Source organism: Petromyzon marinus, chromosome 2 (genome assembly GCF_048934315.1).
Source record: "Petromyzon marinus isolate PM22_M1 ecotype Great Lakes invasive population chromosome 2, UKy_Petmar_22M1.pri1.0, whole genome shotgun sequence".
Classification (NCBI taxonomy): domain Eukaryota; kingdom Metazoa; phylum Chordata; class Hyperoartia; order Petromyzontiformes; family Petromyzontidae; genus Petromyzon; species Petromyzon marinus.
Window position 1 is genome coordinate 22888832 of NC_133668.1, and position 26341 is coordinate 22915172.

At 43.1% G+C, this 26341-nt stretch overlaps 1 protein-coding gene across 1 annotated transcript in view; it reads right to left on the reverse strand.

Moving 5' to 3' along the window:
• LOC116944898 (integrin alpha-8-like) overlaps window positions 1–26341 on the reverse strand; it is a 124636-nt gene that overhangs the window by 13586 nt on the left and 84709 nt on the right. Inside the window, exons 18-27 of the mRNA XM_032958791.2 lie at window positions 25973–26110; window positions 24082–24149; window positions 19863–20031; window positions 19183–19275; window positions 18922–19001; window positions 18694–18774; window positions 16545–16650; window positions 15879–16037; window positions 9314–9433; window positions 7771–7896 (exon numbers count right to left, since the gene is read on the reverse strand). Coding sequence (XP_032814682.2) covers window positions 7771–7896; window positions 9314–9433; window positions 15879–16037; window positions 16545–16650; window positions 18694–18774; window positions 18922–19001; window positions 19183–19275; window positions 19863–20031; window positions 24082–24149; window positions 25973–26110 — 1140 coding nt within the window. The remainder of the gene's footprint in view (window positions 1–7770; window positions 7897–9313; window positions 9434–15878; window positions 16038–16544; window positions 16651–18693; window positions 18775–18921; window positions 19002–19182; window positions 19276–19862; window positions 20032–24081; window positions 24150–25972; window positions 26111–26341) is intronic.

Below are 26341 nucleotides of genomic sequence, written 5' to 3' on the forward strand. Positions count from 1 at the left end.
CACCTTTGTTTCTCTTGTACAAATATTAACACGTGGTACCGATTTAGGCCGAATCACTCTGGGGGAGACACGTCAGGCTCAGATACCAATCATAACTTACGTCTCTCACCACACACATATACATACGCACGAATACACACACACATCTATAGTTACATGCAGACAATGCCAATGATCCCCCGGATAGCCTTAACAGACTGTAGGAGCAAGTGCTGTTAGCAAGCACCTATGAAGGCCAGCACAGCACACGAGGGGGTGGGTGCCCAGCAGCACGCCTGGCCACCTTTGTCTCTCTACTGGCGATGTTAACATACTGCACCACGTGCTCATTTGATGCCGAGCCGACCTAGGGGAGGCACAGAACCGGTTAAAATAATCATCATTGGTGTTGGCCGTGAGCGGGCATCGAACTTGGGTCACAGGTTCCATAGTGCAGCGCACTAACCGCTACACTACCCCCCTTCTCCCCAGAACGCAGACAAGCAAATACCGGCAACCACATCCTGAGGTATGTATATAAGTAGTGGGCATAGCCATGCAGAGTGTTGGGCTGAACACAGCCCTGTTCAAAGCACACCCCAAAGGACCAGACAGCAGAATAATTCCCCTGTTCCGTTCAAGGGTGGTGACGTTCCCTTCGGTGACTCCTTGCGCACGTGTTCCAGAATGGAAGGAATCCCTTCCCAGACAGTCACACACTCCCCACGGAAATGTCAAATCCTGTTTCCTTTCATTCATACCCTTGAACGCAAATCCATTGAGAACAGCATGGCGTGCATGCGCTGTGGAATGTTAAGGTCAAGAGCCAAAGCCGTGGTTGTTTTATAGCTCGCATTAAAGACAATACCTTTGATTGCTGTTGATAAAAGTTTTGAAAAAAACGAGGCGTCATGAGCTCTTACCTTTCATTGTAATTGTGATACCAAAACTCGAATGTAAAACACACGGACGTCGCATTATTTTACCTTACACGTCGTATTACACATGTATGTTGACCTTCTTTCGCACCCGTGCATCGTCAACCGTGCTAATCGAATGTATATATATAAAACTTCAGACAATTATTTGTGACTGTCAGTAAGTCGTCAATTTTTGCAGGTGTACAAATTCACCTTATGGCGGGGACCCCGGGGTCCCGAATAAACAGAAGTCAAAATCGCGATTAATTTTAAAAAGTGTTTGCGACTGCGTCAATTGCTACGACCCACCTGGCGCGGATCATTCTGTTGTCGTGTCGTCGTGCAAGCGCAGCGAGGACAAATGCGCAGAATAAACAAAACTTTGAAACTTTGATTAGCGCATTGTGTAGAGCTCGTCGAGAGGAATAGATCGCCGCGTCGTTCGCCTTCAGCAGACGTACAATGACAGATTTAAAGCTTTCGTGACTGCTAGGACCCATACTCTTTGGTTCTATTGGGTAAAGTCACGTAGGTGAAAATATTTGTTATTTTATTTTCACCTACGTGACTTTACCCAATAGAACCAAAGAGTACGTACAATGACGTCGCAACGCAGTTTCTGCGAGAGCCGGGGGGCTTTATCCCATAAAGATTTTAATATGGCCATGCTGAATATCACCAACATTTAAGTACCGTAGCAAGTATTTTCATCATCCACAAGTACTTTCATCACTGATAACATGTTCACTTCGAAACTGTACAATGGCAACAGATATTCTATCACGGACACGTTTTTTAATTTCCCGTTAAATGTCATTTCACCTCATACCTCAATGGCTGCAGGCACACACCGAAATACCCACTAAACCAATCACGCAGCAAAGGCCGCTCACTATATTGTATTTTTAATATTTGTGTATGTATACTGAACTTATTTATCACCGTTACGTAGCTAACTGTACTACATCATCATGCCCACGACGAGCGCCGACGAAGATTTTACTAACTGTATACGCCTCAATCAAACGTTGGAGTACCTGCCCAACGCGCAAACTCGCCAATTTTGCAGAATTGCTTGCTAAACACGCCGAAACAAGAACACTTTCCAACACGTGAATCGGGCTCAATGGTGTATACAGCATTGGCAAGGGGGGTAATTGTGATGACAAAAGACACAGAAACTGGGGTTCCTGGAAAGAAAACAAAAAAAACCTTTACACGATGGGAAGAAATCTTGCATTTTTTTTAAGCACCAGAAACTTCACGTCTGTTCAAGCTGTCTACTACAGGCCTTATTCTTTACGCTCGTTTCGGTGCCACACAATATTTATTTTGCCCCCTTGCACGATTCGCTAACGACCGAGTCAATTACTTGAAGGGACAGAGAAAGTAAATAGAAAAAAAACACACAGGATGTTCTTTTAAGTCCATTTTTTGTTCAGTAAAAAATGTCTAGGGCCTATTTGACTGTGTTCCTTGTAACTGTAAAAGCACACTTTTGCTGGATTTCACCATGACCAAATACAAACTCAAATTCACAGTTAGATAACCCCCCCACCCCTTCAGGCAGCTCGTATGTGCCAAATGCTGCATTTACTTGGCTGCGTCCGTGTATCCCTCAATGCGACCGAGCATGTGACTGGTGCAGCTTCAAAAGCGGCATTAATGAATGCGATGTTTCATTTCCCCCCCGGCGGCTAAAGGAACCATTCGCCATCGCAAATAAACTGATGCCTAACAAAGCATACCGCTGGATGGCGATCAACTGCCAAATGCCTTCCATTAGATATGCTGTTAAGTAGACACGACAAACAACAATAATATTATGGTCCACATCAGGATTTACCTTTGTTTCATTTCATCAGGATTTTTTTTTTATATGTTATTGCCTTACTCTTTCCGGGGTTTAGTGTGTCGAGACAACAGGCCTTGTCTGTCGGCTATAGTCAGTGAATGCATCCATCCATTGGCACGCATCTGGATGTTTGGGTGATGCAGTGCCAATTATACCAGACAGTGTCTGCAAAGAATGCAATGGACTTCTGTATAGTTCTATTCCTGATTCTCGTTCATACACGTAATATACTTAAATGATTTGAAAGCTGTCCTAGATCATTTAGTGGAGTTTAGTCCACGTGACTTTACCGAAAGAACCAAAGAGTATGGATTTCTGCAGTCACGAAAGCTTCAAATCAAGATTGTAGTGGCATTGTTGGACGTGATCGCCACTGCTCGTAGCTGGCAGTACCGGCCCCGTGTCAACAGAGAGCAGAAGGGAGGCCGAGCCGGCTCGGTAAATGGGTCGGGCCATTAACCCAAGGTAATCCCTGGGGAGCATTGTGACCAGGGGTGCGGACCCCAGCCCCCAGGAAGGGGGCTGGGGGGGATGACGTCACACTCCAGGTCCCTCGGGAAGATTCCAGAAGGAAGGTGTGGCTAGGGGCGGAGTGAGCTGGGACTGTGTATAAAAGCCGGGTCCCTAAACGAGCCCGGCAGTTGTCGGCCACTCGAAGACTCAAGAAGCCACCTGGAAGACCTGGAGCCGGGGGCCAGACCCGAGGACCTTGGCTCGGTCGGGTCAGGTTAGCCTGCCTAGGTCCCGCTAGCCAGAGGACCCTTAGCGGACAGCTCTCCCAGTGTATAGGGCATGCTAGTTGGAGGACATACCTCTTTAGGGTATCGGGTGGAAGGGGCCGTAACCCCTTTACGTTAGGCTGCGTTAAGCTGTATTGTTATTGAGTAATAAACGTGTTGCCTCTAAAGAAACCTCCTCCCATTTGTACCCACTACAATAGTATTATCCTTATATGACTGATTTGTGTGCCCAGTGCATCCGATTATTATTATGCTTGTTTAACCAGGAAACCTTCGCCGAGTCATAAGACTTTTTCAGGAGGGTCCTGCCAAATTGGTGCTGTAGGGGGCAATATTGCTGTATGTAATCTCAATTGGGTACATTCATTTTTCAGCATTGAGATGTTTGGCCAATGCCAGTTACACCGGATGTTTTTGTTGCTATTGGGAAAATCCAGAGAACCCGGAGAAAAGTCCATGCAGAACAGTGTAAGAACATACTAATTTGACGGATCTATTTAGAAGTTATTTCGCACCATACGAAGCCAACTGTGCTCATCGGAGGTGTGGGGAAAAGACAATAAACCAAACACAAAAAGGCATTTCTAAAGAAATGAGTTTTAGATTTAAAAGAGCATAGCTCCAGTAGCTTCCTAAAATCAAAAGAGCGTTCCACGTAGAAATGAACGAGAGTTGGGAATTGCTATGAGCACAAGTGTAACCACTTCTCCACCCTGCCACCCAATTAAAGATTGGAGACCTTCAATTTATGATGCATTTAAATTCCATGCCTTGGTCATACTGGAAAACACAGGTGATATCAATCTTGATTTGAAGCTTTAGTGACTGCATGAATCCATACGCTCTGGTTCTTTTGTTAAAGTCACGTAGATAGAAAAAAATAATCAAATCAAATAAAACACGACGTTTCGGTCGCAACACAAGCGTCCGTTTTCAGGTGAGAAAAAATTATCTGCTGTTGTGGCTTTAAATAGGCACGGGAGGGGAGAGGGAAGGGGGGGGGGAGGAGTTTGGCTGTGGGAGTTCAGGGGGGAGAGGAAGGAGGGTTTGTGGCGTGTAGGGACGGGAGGGGGCAAGCACTGGGGGGACAGGGGGGGGGGGGGGGTTTGTGGCGTACATGGACGGGTGGGGCTAGAGAAATTAGCAAGTAAATGGACTTGTAGTACAAGTCGTAATCGGACGACGACAACCGGGTGGGTGAGTCAAAATCATAGCAGTTAAAACTTGACATGGTTGATCACATCCTTCCAATTATTACTCAATCTGAATCCATCTTCTAGATTCAACTTTTGTCTGTGTTTGTATATCTGGATGGCTTCATGAACAAATCTCTGAAGGTGGCCCGAGGGTTTGCAAAGCACCTTGGTCTCGGAGAAAACAAAGTCAGGTGTGCCCACAGCGTTGAAACAATGATCCGCCACCGCCGAGGAGTTGGTTCTGCCGTGTTTCAAATCCGCTTTGTGTTCATGAACCCGGTCTGAGACACGTCACTTCGTTTCACCAATGTAACTGCTGCCGCAGACAACTCAGCTTATAGACACCAGGACCATTGCAGGTTCGGAATCGCATCCTTCACCGATGGGATCAAATAATGGATTTTGTGTACTGTATTGAACCGAATTTGGATATTGAGTTTGTTTAAGATTTTGGCAATCCTTTTGGTAACCCCTGCTATGTATGGTAAGGTGATGGTTTTTATTGGGTCCTCAGATGGTTCTCTACCTATGGTTGGGGATGCAGCTTTGCAGATTGTGTGGTCAGAATATCCATTCCTCCTGAGAGCCTTGCATACGTGTTCAAGCTCACTGGCTAGGTGGTGATGGTCGGAGATGCAACTATGCTGTAGTGTTTTTATGAGGGAATTCTTCTGGGCTGGATGGTGGTGGGAGTCAGGCTTTAGATAGGCATCCGTGTGGGTGGCTTTCCTATAGACTGTCCCAATGAGCCATCAAGTCTCTTCTCGATCAAAACATCCAGGAATGGTAGCTTGCCATAATTTTCCACTTCCATGGTGAATTTGATAGATGGGTGTATGGAATTGATGTGGTTGAGAAATTGGTGTAGTGCCATCTGGCCATGTGGCCAAATGACGAACGTGTCATCTACGCATCTCTTCCAAAAGGAAGGATGTCGGGTGGATGCCTGGATGGCATCTGTCTCAAATTTCTCTGTAAAAATGTTCGCTACCACTTGTGATAGGGGAGAGCCCATTGGGGTACCTTCATTCTGTTTGTAGAAAGTACCATTCCAGGTGAAGTAAGTGTTGGTAAGGCAGTAAGGCAGTAAGGCAGTGCCTTACCAACGAAGGTACATCAGGATCCAATCCCTGTTGGGCTAGGTCTTCAATGATTGCAATAGTAACCGGTTATCGTCGTCCTCACTCACCCACCCGGTTGTCGTCGTCCGATTACTACTTGTACTACAAGTCCCTTTACTTGCTAATTTCTCTAGCCCCACCCGTCCCTGCACGCCACAGACTCTCCCCCCTCTCCCCTGTGAACTCTTACAGTCAAACTCCTCCCCCCCCCTTCCCTTTCCCCTCCCATGCCTATATAAAGCCACAACAGAAGATACATTTTTTCTCACCTGAAGACGGACGCTTGTGTTGAGACCGAAACGTCGTGTTTTATTTTATTATTTTTTCGATCTACGCCACTTTACCGAAAGAACCAGAGAGTACAGGTGATATCCTTAGTGAGTTTGTCAAAACACTAACACAGAAAGATGAAGATATTCTTAGTATTTCCCCACTTGTTTATATTCTTTAACACATTCTGGAAAGCCTCAGGATAGCATCGTTATTTACAACCCGAATTTAATCTGCCTGCCTTGTGATAAAATTGCAAAGCAGCTCATCTGAAAAACAATTAACGACAGATTTTTTTTTATGCAATAGTTGCCAGATATTGAGTTGAGACCATTACATTGAGTATGGATTTAAGATAGCCAATTGCTCCCAGAGCCACCTGTCAACCTTTTGTGGTCCTGTATCTGACCCTTCTGCGTGGTACATGCAACATAGCCATGTTGCAATAAATGATTGTCAAGATGAAGCAATTGCAATGAGGGTTTGCTACATGGGGAAGTGTCAAATATATTTGTTGCGAGTTTGTAAATTTTCTTACACATTCCATCTCTACAGAAAATAGTTTGTGCTTCTGCTTGTAACTGTTTATGCTTATGAAGGCACACTTAAAAATGTGCAATAACAAAAGTCAAACGGGAAGCTTAACTCAAACATGAAAATGCAATTTAGTGGATAACATTATTGTAATGAATTAAATACGAATTGTAGCCGAGCTGAGCACAGGCATTGAGCAATGTTTCAAACAGGGTAATACAATTAGGTCACCATTTGTCCTCCTAGCAGCCCGGTCATCTCGTTCCCCAAGGCCATTTACACATAACAGCTGTGCGCTACAAATGCAATTAACACACACACTGACAGCCAAAGTGGCATGTCTGTTGGGGATGTACCGAGTTTTATTTAGGAGCTGATATTTGCCGCATTAGTAAAACAAAGAGGTCAAAGTTTCCCTTCGTTGAAAGAGTAGGGTTCACAAACTCAGTGATTTTATATATAAGTACAGGGCATGTTGACCAAAATAAAGACTTTGTGTCCCATATATTGTCTACTCCTGCATATGATTTGCTGGTGTTGATACAGGGAATATAGAAAGTTATACACAAATATAACTCAAGCATATATATTAGACTTGTACAATGACCATGCACCCTATTGTGTAAAATGACAAAATAATATATGAGGATGTGAATGTCATACGGTAAATACTTTTTCTAATCAATGACAATGTTATTTGTCAATACAATGTTGTCTGTGGTAACCGGTTCTTGTGGCACATGATCATTATGACTGCGGACTAAGCAACATGCAAAGCTGCATCATGAAGTGCAAATTATGCATCTCTGCAGAAAATGTAAAGTCACTCATGAAAAATGATGAAATGTCACACGCAGTAAAACAATGCCAGACGATGCCAATTTGTTTTGTTTACTTTTAGAGGAGGCGGGAAAATGCCATAAATAAAGCACTTGTTTGTGTGTTTAGTTTGTTGCCTCCCCCGCCCCCCCCCACAACACACCCCCGAATAGCACAGTTGGCTACGTACGGTGTGAACGAAGTTCAACATACATACATCCACCGGGAAAGTATTCGGTGTCACGTTGTCAAGTTCTCTCTCTCTCTCTCTCAAGGTGTCATTGTATTGCACATGGGAGTGGACTTTGCACGGTGACACGAGCAGCTGCGCTGGACCTTAAGGAAGCTGGGGGCCCAGAGCCGGGAGCGAAGAATAAGCACCGCGCTCGTACGTCGCGGCAGCATACCGAGCTGGCAGGTGACATGCAGGCACTGGCTGCTGCTGCTGCTGCTGCTGCAACCCTGTATGTGTGTGCGTGAGATGCACAGGACAGCGATAGCGTCGTGATGAGTGTGTCGCACTACGAACCTGGCGCCCCGAGCTTTAGTCCCGCCAACATCAGCGGCGATTGTCCGAGCCTTTCCTGGGCCTCCCCTAGGTCTACTCGGCCTCAAAGGAGTATCTGGTGCGGTGGTGTAAAGATTGCCAATGGGGAGACAAAGGCGGCCGGGCGTGGCGTTGGCCACCCACACCCTTCATGTGCAATGCTGGCCTTCAAAAGGTGCTTGCTAACAGCACTTGCCCCAACAGTCTGAACACTATACGGGGGATCTTTGTTCGTCAACCTTTGTTACCACGGCAATGATGTTTGCAATTCCAGAAAAAAATGTATGGGTTTCCTCTGCTTTATATGCGGGTTCAGTTTGTGCGATTTAGCATAAATGCGGCAAACCCATTTCTGCTCAAAATTAGCTATATGCGGTTTGAATTCACTCTACATTCAGACGTAGGGCAACATTGTATGTGTACCGTGCGCACTATTCGGCAGGTATCTGTCTTGCGTGGTCTCACTTTGGCAGCCTCTTTTCTTGGGATTTATATCATCGCATAGAGTGAGGGAAACCTGTACTTTTAGTTATGGCCAAGTTGACGAGGAGGCCCAGCATAGGCTCGGATTACAATTACCAGTGCTGTTGAACATGATCTGAAATTGAACAGGGATATTTTAACGGAGAGCACCAACCACGCATTGCTCATCCACAATGTGTGTGTGTGTAGTGCTGGAGAGTGATGCATTACTGTTTCAATAACATCAGCCAAAAGGTAGGTGGGGGTGCTGGTAATGGTGTATTTACTCAATTAGCAATTTGTAACGAGATCATTACTTACCGTATTTTTTATTGTTACATTTTTTTTTTTACACTTTAACGTTGTTGACCTGTATTTTCTTGTATAACAATATTTGCATCATAACATTGTACGCATCTCTATACACTGTGCAATAACAGTTATTTTATCAAACGATGCTGATGAAACATGCAAAAATAGTTTTAAAAAAACTTTCCAAAGTGACCTGACACATGACGGCATGTGACTCGTTGTAAAGCCTCAAACGCCGAGTAATCAGTTTAACACGCAGGCCTTTCGTGACCAATATCCATGATAAAACACATTTTTTGGGGTTAGATCGTAGAAATATAAATGTCTCGCTAACCCGCCAACACCCAACAGAGCCAATGAGTAAAATGTTGTCACAAACATGACGAACCTTGCTTCAGCAAACCGGTGTGTTGGAGAGTGCGATCCTCCCCAACACCATGTGGCGCACATGTAGCATCTCCCCAATGTGCTGCCAACGAGTGAGTGGATGAATGAACGAGAGCGCGAGCGAGTGAGCGAGTGAGCGAGTGAGCGAGCGCGGGCGCAAGTTGCTCGTACCAGCACGCGTGGCGAAGGTGGGCGCTCCCCGGCCTCCCTGCGCACGATGAGGTGGCGAGGGTTTGGCGATGGTGCCACTGCGCTGGAATTGTCGGTCGGCTCCATTGAAGTCAAACGTGGCTGCGTCACGGAAATCCAACAGGTGACAATACAACAGGAGGAAAACATGTTTGCATCCTGATCCGCTATATATTTTTTTACGCATTCCTTTCATATTACCTCCTGTGCTCAGAAGACAATTCAGCTCATCTGGAAAACAAAGATCTGCTGACTGAGTAGTTGCAGCAGCGGCAGAACCCCTGAATGTAATTTGCTATTGACAGAACATGCGAATTCTCTCATTTACATAATACAATAATTATGCATCGAAACACACGCAAACATGTAAACAATAATTTCGACCAATGTGTTTGCATACGGGTTTAAAATTCACAGTAACGTTATGCTGTGTTACACATTTGACAGTAAAAGGTTGAAAATGTACACGGCCATCTAATTTATCTTAAGAACCACATCCAAATAGGATTCTAAAAAACACATGGAAATCTCTCCCGAATATAGACAGATGATACCAACAATGCATTCAGGATGGACACAACAAGAATACAAAAGGGCATTGTTGTCCCAACTCAATCCAAATTGTGAAAGTAAACAAAAAATTAAACAGTTATTATGAGAGTGCGACCAAGTAAAAACAGTGACATGTTTTTGCCGATTTGCTTTTGTCCTTTTTTGGTGTGTATAGGGAAGCGAGTTATCATCGTGGTTAGGGTTAAAAAGCCAATCTTGGGAAATCTCTCTAAACTGCCTCATTCCATCAGCCCATAACGGTAAACAGGAAGCTGCAGTTTCCCTGTGGCAGGAAATGTCAGCCCTTGCCATCGCACTGGGAGCACAGCTGAACTTCAAGGACCGTTACGAGAGATTTGTAGCCGAAAAGCTCCCTCAACTGCAGCTTTTCCTTAATTACTTAGACGACTGAACTTTAACCTAAGCATTAAAATGCAAATAACCAAGTTGAATTTTATAATTATTGCATTTCTATGAGTAGGCTTGTAACAGGCAGCTCAACCCTGCAAGTCTATTCAGTCCATTTTCTCTTCAGTGTCAATAAAAAAAAGTACAATAGTGGCGATACAATGAACAAAAGTGGTTGTCCATTGGAAAGAATGATTCCGAGCATAGAAATGTGGAATTTACATCCAATAGTAAAATACTACCAGTGGAGCTAGTCAATGCTCAAATGACAATGGAAACATTATTGGCTATGAACTCTTCCAATAACAATAAATTAGTGTTATCATCTATTGCTATGCATTAGAATATATCCACGATATTACACCGGTTCAATCATACATAAACACAACATCTGTGCAGCATGGATTTTGGTCTAGAGTTTTGCCCTCCAATGATACGGACGACATAAAATGAAGTATCCGAGCAGATATTCTTTGGTTCTTTCGGTAAAGTCACATAGATAGAAGATTAGAATAAAGTGAATAAAAATAATAAAATTAAAAACCACAACGTCTTGATCGCAACACAAGCGGTCGTCATCAGGAAAAGGGGATTATAGCCTCTAAGGCAAACTGTTTATAAAGGTTTAAAATGGGCGTAGCCCAAGTGTCAGCAGTATGGGTATATGCCCATCATTAATGTAAGTGATGGGCATCACTTACATTAACATTAGCTGCCCCGCTTGTGTTAAATCGAAACGTCCTGGTTTTTATTTTTATTCACTTTATTATTATTTTTATATCTACGTGACTTTACTGAAAGAACCAAAGAATATGAATTCCTGCATTCACGAAAGTTGCAAGTAAACATTTTTATGTGCAGATATATGCAATAGAAAATATATAAGGTTCATGTAGAGTAGGTGGACGATATAAATTATGCTTCAGACATACACCATTTAATCCAAATTAGATTTATTTTAGAGATACATTCTTAACTTGCAATGTGATTTGAGCAATTGCACTGACCATTTTCAAGTGTTATTTTTAGCCCTCTACATAAGTAACTATGGAACATTACAATTTAACATCAGCAATGTATGGTTTGACAGCACGTTTTATTGTGCTCGTTAATATTAACAATTCCCCATATAAGACATTAAATGTACAAAACGTTCACTCAAATTTTGTTTTCAGCAAGGGAAGACTAAAATTCCACCTGTGCAACTCAATTGGTATTCATTACTGTTCATGGGCTAGTTTTGTATATCGAGTAGTTTACAATGTGTACATTTACACCCCTTTCGTCAATCGACTGCTGGCCGAGGGCCTCTCAATGTAATGTGGGTCGTGGGGGTTCATTTGACTATACTTCATCGGACTGGTCAATGTGGGTCCATTAAGGCAGGGAGCATGGATTTATTGTACAGAAATACATTTTTCACTTCCCTCTGCTGCCCATAACGTAGCCCCAAAGGCCTTCAACATCTGTTCTGCATAGTGGTCAACCATCCAAGCATGGCTCCAGGCTCAACCCCAACTTACCTTGTGTGACTTCTGACTAGATCAGAGGCACGTTCTTGGTGATTTGGTCAAATTATTTATACATTTACATTCGTTTAAACTATTTGATTCATATTTGATCTTGGTCTCTCAACCGCAATGCCATTCACGTACGGACCCCTTATACAGACACCATCGTATCTGCTGAAGAAATCCATCAAGACTTTGTTCCTGCTCACCTCTGATTTACTTCCCTCTGGCTGATTCTGGAGCTAAATACTGCCTATACTCTCATCGCTCAGTCAGTATCTGCATGCCATTTTACTGGCAAGTATGTTTCTTACATTCTTTAGATTGACACGTTCAAATAATTATGTAATTTATTTGTATAAGAAAGGTTCACCAAGTATCGCACCTTTTAACAGGTTCCCTGCATTTAACATTCACAAGAAAAAACTAAAAAGGTATTTTCTGTTGCATTAAATTGATTTTTATAAAGACTCAATGGCCACGAGTGTTGAAGAAATGTATAATTATTTCACGATTTTCACAATTCTGCATACAAGTACTATGCTCACATTTGCTTCCTTCCTAATTTTATATCACCACATTTTATTCTGTTTCCAGTATCTAGATATGACAATGAAGTTTGGTATGCCATAAGCCAAGTTTTTTTTATTATTATTATGGAATGAGCAATTTTCTACACAGCCCATTCAGCTGTGGCGTTTGCCAGTTATTGTGTGGTATTTTACCGCAAGCCTATAGAAGGAACCACTCTTGGCACCTTTCAGCTGACCATGCTAAATGGCCATGGGGCATTATATAGCGTAATTTCATACACAATCAGTTTCAGCATACATATGTGAAAGCAATAATCTTATTGCTGTAATAGGGGTTTTCCCCTTTTTTCTGGCGGCAAAACTGAAACCTTTTGCAAGTAATCATGTTTACATTAACCACAATACTGAAACTGATTGGTCCACACCAGCTGTTTCTGGTGTGGACCAATCAGTTCCAAGGACAATGCATAAATGATCAGTGTTGTTTTTTGTTTGCATTCTGACTGCAAGTATTGTGGTTAATGTAAACATGATTCCTTGCAAAAGGTGTCAGTTTTGTCGCCAGAAAAAAAGTGGAAAAACCCTATTATATTTTAGTACTGGCAAAGGAGGCCTCATGATGTCTTATTGCTGTAGTTAATACATCCATATGCACCACTTATGGAATCCATACAGCCACACACTTTGCCAAACAGTACAATTCTACTACTCATTTCATGCATGATATATATTTTAGAGCCAGAAGAGACCATCACCACTATTATATTTATCTTCCAATCTACACCCTGGGCCTACTTTTTAGCCAAAATTCACTTAGGGAAAAGGCTGGGCAAGCCTGCTGGAGTCTCCCTTATCTCCCCCAGTGCACTAAGTTGCACTGCATTCAGATTGGCCCAGACACCTGAATTAGTGTCATCCCCTGACAATGGCTACATGTCCCTGCACATGGCAATCTGCCTCTTCTGATCTACCACATGCCAAGAGCTCCGTCCAGATCAACTACAATGGCTGCAGAAGAGACACTCCACCTTCATGCTCTATACATTCCACTTTCTACAGAATCCACTCATTAAGATGTTTATCAGCATCATTACATTAGAGCTTTACTTATACAGTTCCGGTGGCGCCAAGCTTGGGAATTTTTTTCCTGCGCTGGCTGCCGCAGGGGAAAATGCAGTGGTGGGTTTGAGCAATGTGGCCGTTAAATTCTATACATTGTTATGCTACTAAGGCAGGTTTTGTTGCAACGTTTCCTTTGGAAAAATAACCTATTTGGAGAGGGAGTTCTGTGGGAAACAATTATTAGTTTTCAATGTGCTTTTTGTTGTTGCCGAAATGTAGACAGTTTATTTGAGGGTGAAAGGTTCATCCATACAATTGTTTCCTTAAGGCACTGCCGGTGGGTTAGGACTGCACTAGAGGGAGCTCCAGAAAAAAAAAAACCCTCACGAGGGTAATTTGGCCTACTCTTACACTTTGGCCAGACATCTTGGAAGAGGTGGGAATACCCACAATTTGCCCTACCACACGTGACCACCTGCCTATCAACTCTGTTCACTCTGGCATTTGACCTGGGTGGAGTGAAGTTGCAGAGCACATTATGGTAACATAGTTTGGCACTTAAAAGGTAAACTGCAAAATCCATAAAAAACTGCATCAAGTGAAGAATTACGATGCATAGACTTATGAATTGAAGTGCTATATTGCACTGCACATGGAGTATAGCTGCCCTAATACTGTAATTTGAGTGTTGGCCAATTTGAGCCAATTTGGTACCGGTCAAGGTGGATTTTATTGTAACACTTAAAACAATAATTGGGTGGTACTGATCTGCATTGGTGGAGCTGTGCCAATTAAACAAATTGTAGATTTTGCACAAAATGATACCACTTTACAGACCCCAAAGGGATCAAAGACTTGCTTGACCCAGAGACCAGTATATTAAATCTAAATCTTGCACTCTTGAGACCACAGTTCTATCAACTGAGCTACCCTGATAGTGTCACAAAGCACAAGGGAGTGCCTTTAAATAATGTGCTACCCATTTAGATAACTTAAGCACACGCAGTACAAGGGAAAAGTGTGGATTTTCATCTCTTTACAGATCACTTTGAACAGATGCACGATGGATAACAGAAATTATTTTAACTTTGAAGCCACTTGGTTTGCAATAGTTATAAAAAGCACACTAAAAAAAGTGCAAGCTCAATTTGAATTAGCAATTATTACCAGCTGTGGATTTTCTAATTGAAAGTGAACAGGTGTTACTATAGACCAAGATACTCTGGAAGCTAATTTATTATTTCTATTTCTACGTGACTTTACCGAAAGAACCAAAGAATAACTCTGGAAGCTCTCACACATGCAGACATAATGTGAAGTTTTTTTTATCAATTGTGCCATGCAATACTCAGCAAAAAACATTATCTGGATGTACCACTTGTCTATTCCATACAGATTCAAGGTCTCAGCATGATGGCTTCAGTTTTTAAATGTCATTGTTCAATAGATCTCCTGTGTGTTTTCACATCATACCCCATGTTGTTCGGCATGTCTGAAGTTTGTATTTCCTTTAGAAGCTCCAAAAATGTGGATTAAAACATCGGAGATCTTACCAAGCAACGCGCAGAACAATAAAAAACACATCGGAGAGCTATATAGCACCATCATAAACAAACCAGAGTAGTCGCACTGTTAAATATATCTTTAACAAGTGATTTCAATTTAAAAAATACCTTAAACCCCCCACTGAAAATTTTATTACGAGCATTTTTTCAATTATAAACATGCCGCATTCTTCATTATGCTATACTCGCAAGAGTTAGTATGCCAAATGCAGATGTGTTTACATCGGGGAAGTATAAATTACTATGCTTGCATATAACCTCTATTCATAACCAATTGCATTAGTTTATAACTGGAGCCCTTCAACACTCCCTGCACATTCTCGGAGGGCACTTCCCTATACAGCGCCCGCCCCTCACTTTACACTGGATTCCGTAAGGACATAGATCACTCACACTTGCAGGCACTTAAATAACTTTAGGCAAAATGGTTTGTGGTCTAGGAATGACGTGGTGTCTCAGCGGTAAATGTAGCTATTTGGAGCGATCCTTTTGAGATGATTGGTCTGATTATTTTGAAATGAGCACATCTAAACTTTAAAAGTTTATTGGGACGTGACAATACTGTTATAATACCATGCAAAATATCATTCTCATTGGGTTTATTTTAACAGATCTGTCCAGGTGGTCCTGCGATTAGTGACAGCGCTTGACAGTCGGAGAGTTGCAAGCTCAAATCCAGGTTGTGGGTCAACTCGGCTCATCATATTTCCAGCGTCAAACAAAAACTCCTCAACTTTGTCAGAACGCAATAGTAGCGATTCTATGGGAAAATATGATAATAGAGAATTTACACCGCTGGTGCAGAGCAAACACCAGAGAATGAATACAAAGCCTAAATAAATTACTTTTGGCTTGAAATCATCAAGCGATGTTCAGCAGTGCAGGGATACTGCAAGTCCATCGAAGAGGTCCATACCTGTAGATTCAACGGGTTCAAGGGCATACTGAACGTGCAGTTGAGGGGCCCTTCGGTGGCGACCTGCAGCGGGTAGAGTAGGAAGTCGTCATCATGCTGGTGGGGCACCTTCACGTCCAACCAGCCTGCCTTCACCCAGCTCGGCCCATTGTTGTGGACCTTGGCATGCGCAGGAGGAGGGAGGTGGGTGCACAAATGTAAAACGATGTTAAGTGTGTTTAAAACACGTTCAATCATTTGACCTTCATTTAAAAAGCAGGTTGAAAAGCTTATATGAGGAAAAAAAAGTCTCAATTGCTAAGTCCGGAACTTTGCCACTGCATCGTGCAACTTGGATAAACGACGTGAATAGCCACTTCCGTGACCAGTTACATGCTAATTCCTCACGTTAACATCATGCTAATCTCCCAGTTACATGCTAATTTCTGACTTTAACATCCTGCTAATCTCTCACATTAACACAGCTACTTCAATGCTAAATTCTTCTGTTGATATGTAAACTCCTTTGTCAAGGCGCTCTGCTCCTCCCACCCAGCTTAAAAGACGCTGCCAAGCTTAGCAGTGTTCATTGGAGCGCTGTCTTTCCGACAGCGCTGTTTCTTCACCTGAGGACGGCTGCTTGTGTTGTGGCCGAAAAGTCGTGAGAATTCAGAACATCATAAATACCTCAAATACTTGCTGGAGTGAAGGTCCGATCTCCTCCTGATAAGACATGGGTGCGGCCAATTTCCACTCAGCAGCATAGATGGCTGTTGCATCTGGTATGGACACACTGCACAAAACACAAGAACATCCTTTTACCTCGGTGGGAGAGATGCAACTGATTGTGAACTCTAAACATTATTCACAATCAAATAATACATCAAACAATTACTGTATTGTTTTACTAAATAAACTCACCCGACAAAGCAAAGTCTGAAGTGAAATCCTTTTGAAGTTGATGTATGCATTGCATATAAATATCTGGCCTCATGGCATAATTGGATGGCTGAGAGTTTAAATTCCAATCCGGAGCTGACTCGGTGCAAGAAATCCCCCCAAAGTATGAACACATTATGCATAAAAGGCGCAAATCATTACTGTATTTTGTTTGCCAATTCAATAAAAAAGACTTCAGATTATATTTGTCATTTCATAAAGTGTAAGCCACAAGGAAATACATCTGTAAGTGTTAAAATATAATCGAGGATATTTTTCACCCCATTGTCATCCTGCTTCTGGATGAAGTCCTTTTTACGCTGCTATTCATGGGGATGTGTTTGATTAGAAGTGCAATATATTTTAAAAATTAATCAAAAAAAATCTATCGAAATTAAATCAACAAAGAGACTTAACAGGCATGTTAAATTTTGCTGGATCGATTATTTGAGAGCAAATGCAGTGAAATAGTTGAGTTGGACTAGGATTGAGAAATCATGGTAACTTCACGATCTCAGACTTGCTGTTTCTCAGTTTAATATCTCAACCAAGCATACAGCAATCCTACTGCCCAATGCCCTCAAAAAGCCTGGAAAAACAATGAGTGAGCCGAACAATAAGATATAGTGCCCTATATTAAGCCACCAATTTCACTCATAAACAAGCAATTTTTTCCCCATAGATATATTTTTTTCGTGAATGTAAAGGAGTAATTTATTCAAGGTTGCTCAAGGCTGCTAACTATACTACAACGTGGATTGAAACCTGTAAATAGTTGGATGAAAATCTATGCAAGTTTTTGCTGTAATAAACAAAAATGCACTTTTCCGTACGCACTTTTCGGAAAAGGAGTATTTGTTTTAATTTTCTGGAATAACCAGAAATTTCCACACCATTTCATAGTTCCACTGATTGACGCCGAACGGAAAGTGCCTGACATCCAGTGTCAGTCTTCCGAAGTCAGCAGCCTTTGTCACCCAACGTTTCAAAAGATGTATTTTAGTTGGACACTTGTTTATGGTTAGGTCACCACAAATAGCATAACTGCGCGTAATAGTTTTTTTTTTTCCTCTTAACTCACAAAAACACAGGGGCAGCTTAACAGCTCGGGATTTTATGCACAAACACCCGCTCACGAGAGCACGCGCTTTGTTTTAACAGCTGAGAGTTTGAAGGTGCTCATTTGTTGACATTTTTGTGGTTGTGCAATGTGCACTCCCCTGTGCCTTTCCCCCTCAGTTGCTGAAGTTTCTGCAAGTGCGGACTTATGACAGCTGTTTCAAATTTACATGTATGTTGAACTTCTGTTGCACCGCACATAGCCAACCGTGCGTATCGAAGGTGCGGGTGCAAATACATTATTGCATTTTTAATGCATACATTTTATGAAGTTAATTTCTAATAAAAACTAAATTCACCAGCGAATCACCCCAAAGAGGGACTTTCTAAAATGAAATCCTCCAAATCTTTCCCAGGCAAAAGCGTCAATATTTCAGTTTCGTAGTTTTCAGTGTACAAAATGTTTGCAATAAACCTAGGGACAAAAGCTAATTATTCTTCCAAAAGAGTAAGCTCACAAACTCTCCACCACACCAGTGTGCTGTACTCGTAACGAATTGGCATGTTTTGTTTACGTGACAAACCTTTCTAATTGTCTGTGTCGGGTGGTTAGCGGGCTTAACAACATTTATATTGACGAGATCTAACCCAAAAAACTCTATTATGGGGGGGAAAAAAAAATCCACCACTCAAGTCACAATGTGGCAGGAGCCCAGCACATATTTGCTTGGGGAGGGGGGGGGGAGTCCTTGAAGAAACATCGAGTGAGTGAGGATGAGACACCTGTGCGTGGCCAGAGCCATGTATAGTTGCGATGTTGCCATGGGAGTCGACTCACCCCCGAATGTCAACCTGCGCCAAAACAGCCAGCTCGGCGCGCAGAGCGAGGGGCTGGCTCTCCGGGTTGTCTTTGTTGGTGCTGAATGCAAAACAGCAGCAGCAGCCACAGCTTTAGCTTTGAACAAAACACGTATGCATCTCCAATGTTACGTTCAGTTCTATACTGTTTTACGAATATTGTTTTGGTTATCGACTTTATTATTTGGAAATATGTTCAAGTACAGACCTTTTCATGTTGGCATTGAAGGTGATGGATGAGCTGTCATAAGCCATGTTTTTGAAATCAAACCGGAGCCCAATCAGAAGCTACATACACACACACACAAAGGTGCACCCCACATACAGACACACACACCATTCGTTATGTAAAATAAACTATACTCCAGCTTACACTTTGTCATTCCATTGCGTCAGCTGTTTTTGGAGAGCACGTGATGTGAAAAAAATATGAAATGGACTCCAGTGGATGCATAGCGGCCTTGCTTACATTCGTGCCAGCTTTCATGGGGTTCCCCAGGTCACAAACAACCAATCGAGTGTTGTTCTCCTCCTTCAGGGTGCAGATTGGGGCGAAGACATTCTAAAGCAGACAAAACACGATGAGCAAAAAGGACAACAACACGTGACACACGAGGTTAAATGTCATATCCCATTTCACATTCTTACAACTCTATCCACCCTACTTAGATTGTTTTAGAGGGCATTTGGAATAGGTTTGATGTAAATGTAAAAATACAAATGTATAACCCTTGACTATTTTCCAGCTGGGTAGTGCAGCAGTGGTTGAAGCACTCCACCCGTAATTGTAACCTGCAAGTTCAAATCATGGTCAAGTTTGACGCGGTACATCCTTCGTCTAGGACTGAAATACAACAGTGATAGCGTTATGGATAAACCGACCCCTACAGCGTAAATGTCAATTGTCCACCATTCTGAGGGCCACGAACAGACACACACCTCTCCTCTTCTCGTTGGAGCACAGCGTCAACCCTGAGATACTACAGATCGCAGAATCGTTTGGCAACTGTCATTTCTTCCCATGACCCGCACGGGTTTATGACTAGTGTGCTTGCGGTCTTACAAATACGACAAGTGATGTAATGAACAAATGACAACCACCACGGCCTCCCGCATCATCCCCCCCTCCACCACCAGCCCAGCACGTACCCCATCGCTCGTTCCCAGCCCCTCGCTGCTGCGCGTGCTGCCGATGTAGTCCCCCTCGGGGGGCACGGCGACTTGCAGCTCCGCCTCGTAGGCGCCCTCGCCGTGGTTGGAGCAGTTGAGCGTGAGCGTCAGCGGGCTCGTGTCACCCATGAAGAGCTCCGTGCGCTCCCTGCGACGACACAACAAGGCCGAGGCCGGCGCTGTGAGCGCGTCGTCCAGAACGCGGCGGTGAACGGCGGCGGGAGGCGGTCGAGGCGACGCACGCCTGCGCACTATTTTTTTTTTTTTTAACTTTGTTTTACCTTACCAGGTAAGGCCCACCGAGATAGAGAGAGAGAGAGCTGTTTTTCAAAAAAACGACCTGGCGGGCACAGGTTGTAGCTCAACGAAGTGGCTTATCGCGAGGAAACGTATAAAAACTAAATACACTAGACGCACATTGATTCTAAATGTGGAGGGAAAAACCAGAGAAGCCTGAGAAAAAAGCCACGTGACCGTGGGGAGAGAGACATGCAAACTCCAAATATATACCAGACGGGGTAATCAACATCTCGCCACTAGACTGTTGCATACAGCAATGCTAGCCAAGCAACTTGCAAACGAGGATGGTGGATCTTTTACGCAAGCCAGCGAAAATCAATTCCATTAGGTTTGCTCAATGTAGCAATCAAATGTTCTACCTTTGCAAGTGAGAGTTCTCTGGGCGCACCCAATTTCTTTCCATAAAGCTACAACTTAAAATTCACTGATTGAACATTCCCAGCAGCATAAGCATAATACAAAAAAAAACTGATTGAGGCTTCTATTATTACTGATATTATTATTATAAGGAGGTGAGATAGCAATGTGATTCAATAAGTGAAGACCAAAGGAATTGCCTACTCATATAAAATTAGGTTTTGGTATGCACATGGATTTGAGCTATATTGATTACAAAAAGAGGCTTACAATTGTAAACAACGTCACAGCGTGATCAATATTCAAATTAGAACATATTTCGCCATGTGATAACTCCTTGCAAAAGTTCATAAGCGGCAGTATTTACCACGTGACTGAACAGACAAAACATGAAATTTACTGTCATACCATGAACAAAAGCATCATGTAGAAAAAAAGGCTCTTGGTATTTATAGTTCAGCTTTCAGTGGAGTCATTATTATTATAATGTGCCTGAGACTTTTATGGGCCCATCATGTGTTCCAACTTTGCAGTTGATCAAATTTAAAATTCTAAAATTACACAAGGGACAGATGTGCACACAACAGGTTTGTCAGTCAATACCCATTGATCCCACTGGGGTGAGTGCATACAGTATAAGGATAGATCTGCATTTGCTTTAAGTGGCTCATTCATACACTTCAGACAGACATTCCACTGCACTAGAAATGGCAAGGCAATACCATATAGGATATGATACATTTTCTAATTTTGAATCCAAAGTTTCAATTGCACATGACGAAATAACAAATGCATTCAAGTCTAAAATAAATGAAAAACTAAATATACTCTATAATTGAAAAAAGCACACAGTTTTGCCATCAACAAAATTATTACATTTTACAGAATATGACATTTTTCATTTCCGGTCAAACTTTCTACACGGCTTTCACTCAAGTGCAATGCACATACGCAAACAGAGACAAGATCCCCCCCCCCCCCCCCGTATCGCCTTTAACAGACTATTGAGCACCTATGAAGGCTGACGGCACGGCACTGTGGCTCTAGGGTTTGGTGTTACATGTTATTTATGTAGTTTATTGTTAAAAATTCGGTCACAGTTCCTATGATCACTGTTACATTGCATTTATGGCTTTATTTTGGTGATTTCTAAAAGTTTTTTGGTTTGGCCATGTTTTTGTTTATTGTAGTACGGAGTTAGACTGATGGCCTTAATCTAAGTTTTCTTGTTGTTGTTGTTTGACTTGCATCCCACTGGGATTTTTGCACACAGCGTTGGTGTACGGTGCTATTTCAGGAATATATTGATGTTTTTTCCTAAATTTTCTGTTTGCACATGCACATAGTCACTTTAAGATGTTTTCTTGTTCATGTTTTTGTGTTTTTTTGTTTGTTGCGGTTGCACCCGATTCAAGAGCCGAACGGCTCACAGGGCTATACCAATTAAATGAAATGAAATGAAACACGAGGGAGTGGGTGGCCAACTTCACGCCGGCCGCCTTTGTCTCCTGAGTGGCGATGTTTACACTCCACACAATGTACTCATTTGAGGCCGAGTCGACCTAGGGGAGGGGTCCAGGACCAGTTCAAATAATGTTGGTCGCAAGTGGGATTCGAACTCGGGCGGCCAGGCTCGTAGCGCAGTATGCTAACCGCTACTCTACCGAAACATAGGACCGTGTGCATGCAACAACATCAACAACCGCCATTCGCCACTAAGTGGCGGTGACGTCACCACGACGCTTGTGCCAGGCTATGTGCACCCTGAGGCCACGTGAAGTGTCGAACGCCCGCTGGCAGGAGGTCACGGGGCAGACCCAGGTGCCACGGGTCGACTGACTGAGATGACTGGCTGATGCACCACCTGTGCCCCCTACTGTGCCAACCTGCTGTGCTTTAGCCACCCGGCGCTCCGCTCGTTGTTGTGAGCGTCGCTCCTGCCCCCTCCGTTGTTGTTGGATGGCGACTGCCTTCAACTGTCCAGTAGCGTCCTTCACGAGCCTCCTCCACAGAGGCCGATCTTGACACCACTGGTACCAGTCATCAGGAAGTCCACTCAGCTCCACGTCCTCCTGTACTACATCACTCCATCTCTTCTCTAGCCCGTGCCACGGCTCGTTTAGCCCCCTCGATCCGGCTGAACAAAAGCTGTTTAGGCATGCGGTGGGTAGGCATGCGAGCTACATGACCCAGCCAACGCAGCCTTGCTTGCCTGAGGAGCTCACCGATGGGACTTTGTCCAGAACTTTCAAGGATTGCGAGCTCCTCACACAATCCAGTCTGGTTAAACCCAGGGTGGATCGTAGGCAGACCAGCCTAAATGTTTCTAACCGGCGAAGATGTTCCATTAGGGGGGTCCACATTTCGCAAGCGTAGAGAAGGCAGGGAATGACTGTGGCCAAGAAGACCCGAAGCTTCGTGCGGAGCGGCAGACCAGGTAGCTTCCACACTGCATTACGCAACCGATGAAAAGATAATGCCGCTCGACTGATTCGGAGCGAGACCTCTGCTGTCAAACCGGAGCCGGTCATGAGCACACTGCCCAGGTATGGGAAACTCTCCACAACTGCCCTATCACCAATTGGTAGTTGTGGGGGTGGAGTGTCCGATGGTACAAAATACCCAGGCAGGTGCTTAGTTTTGGTGAGGCTGATGGTAAGTCCCCACCTCTTAGTGGCAAGCTCCAGGTTCAGCAGCGGAAATTCCTCCGGTACAGCTATTGAATGCTTCACGAACTACGTGGTCGAAATAAATGTTAAATAATGTGGGAGCCAGAATACATCCCTGTCGAACCCCAAAGTGAACAGGGAATGGTTCCGACTCCCGGCCACATAGTTTTACCTGGGCCGGCTCACCATCATCAAGGTCCTTAATGATCATGAGCAGCGAGTCAGGGACTCCGAAAGCACGAAGAACAACCCAGAGCCCAGGCCTACTGATGGTATCATAATCCTTGACCAGGTCAATAAAGCAGAAATGTAGGTCTTAATGCAAACACACACACACGTGTGCACACACGGCCCTATGTTGTTTCTGGCTAACAAAGAATCTGTGAAAGAACCGAGTAGGAGTAGGAAGCGTAGGCAGCTGCTCCTCCCACATTATGTACAGGATAAGCAGGGAAGCTGTTGTACTGAATTACGTTAATTCTTTCCCATCAACCAACATCTATGTTGGGCAATAGCTGCAGGCCAAGCATTGCAGAGTTTAATTCAATGGTACTGTACAGCAAACTCCAAATAGAACATTTTTTTACAAATACATGCACTCATATCAAATGGCGATTCCTGCATCGCCATTAAAATTAGTCTAATTATATTGGATGATTATTTCTCATGTGGAATTCCTGTGAGAATCCCATTTAATTACATGGATTTAAACATGGAAATCGCCCAAAGAAGAATCATAATTCCTGCAAAAATCTTCTATGGTGCAATCATGGAATTTGGATCATATCCCAGATGGAATTTCCCAGCACGACCGCTGACGGTGATGTGCCTTTATTTGTGCAAGCACGCTGTGCCGCGCGAGTGTTACGCACAGATATCCAGCGAGCTGAAGGTCTGGCATGCAGATGTTGTCCTCTCCACAGTCCAGCAAAATGTATGCCTGTACAAGTACAATGGGGACAGTTCAAATGTAAAATAATTATTTAGAAACTTAACGAGAATATCCGCATCTGTGAAATATAATCTTGCTTTCCTCCCCACAAACCCAGGGCAATTTTCATTATAACACTGCCCTCCATTAAAGCTGAAATAATATGTAACTCTATGTAACTTTTTAGTTCTTTGCCGAAGCAGGTAAAAGGCAGTACACACAGGCACACCACTATATGTTTACAGTGTATAATAATAATACAAATAAATGTAAAAAAAAACTGCAAATCATTTGTAAGCGAGACATTAGTGCTCAGCATGTCATGCCGGAACTGAGCATATGTTATATGCCTACTCTTCAAAATGTCACAATAGCTTTCTGGTTCATAATGCCTAATTAGAAGCAGTGGCTGTGGAAACTGAACTGTTAACCCGGCATGCATTGGCTATGGGGGAAGCGTTGACTTCCATAGCCTTAAAAATTTAATCAAGTTTGCAACCATAATGAGTTAACACGACTATAAAGTTGCAGAGAAATGCAAAAGCTTCCTGACAAAAACAATGCTAGAATTTGTAAACGTATATTGTTTGCGAGCGCGATATAATTTACACACTCCAATGTATTACACATATACAATAGCATTAAAAGTACCCAATGGTAAAATGAAACGTTTGTTTTTGTAGTCGTTGACGACGTGAAGAACACCATTTGTCTCGGAATCACAGATGGGTCAAACGTTTAGGCATTCGACCCAGAGCTTCCCTGCCAGCAGCACCCATGTCTTGCCTTGCAGCATAGCCCTCATGCCACCATTTCCCTTCCCCCCCCCTCCGCTGTCCTCACCTCTACACTTACAGTCGCTTTCCCACACCTCCGTGACCCTCTGATTATTTACCAAGTGCATTCCCCCAGACCTACGAGTATCCGCATCTCCACAGCCTCGCTGGTGGTTATACTAAATAAATGCCAGCGATATGGGCAACACAACAAAGCTTCTTTTAGTTTTTATGGCTGCCAATGCAAGTGAATATTTCACAAAGCCACATGATCAGTTTTCTCTGCTGTCAGGAATTTAACTGCATCCAGTTTGATAGAGCAGACTTTGTTCGCTTCTGAATGTCACTGGCAATGCAAGGAGATTGTGTCCCATGGCATTTGTTGTTGGAAAGCATGATCCATGAAGTATAAAGCATGAAGATTATCAATGTCATTGGAAAAGTCTTCACAAGTCACATGGTCATTGTCTACATTCACGAGCCTGAGTTGGCCAATTTGTTTCATGGTCACGGGAGGGCTTCCATAATGCAATAAATATGTAACACACCAGCAGAACACTGTTGTACTGTACTTCAGAAGTCAAGGATATGAATATTCATTTTGAAATGTAACCCTCAGTAACTTTACAAGAAATGTACCATTAATAATTATTAATCGTTGGAATTATTGCATTTTTATTACAGGGCAAACTTGTGAATGAAGTTAACAATGTACATGGAGCATGTCATTTTCAAATGTGTTGAAGTTTTTACTATTTATGGTCGAGGTTATGGAAAATAATTTTGACAAAATAAGGTCATGCTTTATAAGTAGAAACCGATTTCCAAGTTTTTTTTTTTTTAAATAGCAATCCATAACCTGTTTCCAGAGCAAGATATGGAATTACAGAGACCTTGTATAACCCTAATAAATAATGATTATTTATTGATGGAGTGCATGAAATGCACTCGATCATTGAACCAAACAATCAACGCATACAGTGCATCCGTTCCAATTCATGTGTTGAAGTATCAATGGTCATTGCACAACACCGGTGAGCATTGTCTAGGGGGTACCTGCTTCTGGATGTGGTCTGCCTGGTAGTGGTTAAGAATTGGCACCACAGTGCTGTGATTCGAGTTGTACTCTCCATCCAGGCTGTAGTTCAGAGACACCACGATGGGAGACAGCTTGTCCCGGAATTCACTTTCATCCTATAAAGGAGGCACACAGATAGATGAACACGTACCACATTGCTGTAACAAAGCATGTTGACTGCAGAGGAAGCCTGTGAATAACCGTGTACACAGAACATTGTATAATTTGCATGATAACATGGCCTGGAAGCACCCGAGCTGTAGTCCAGCATTTCTGATCTAGGATTAGTAGAGTTCCCCCTGAAGTCAACACGTTGCCTAGACAATCATGTGCGGGACTCTGAGATG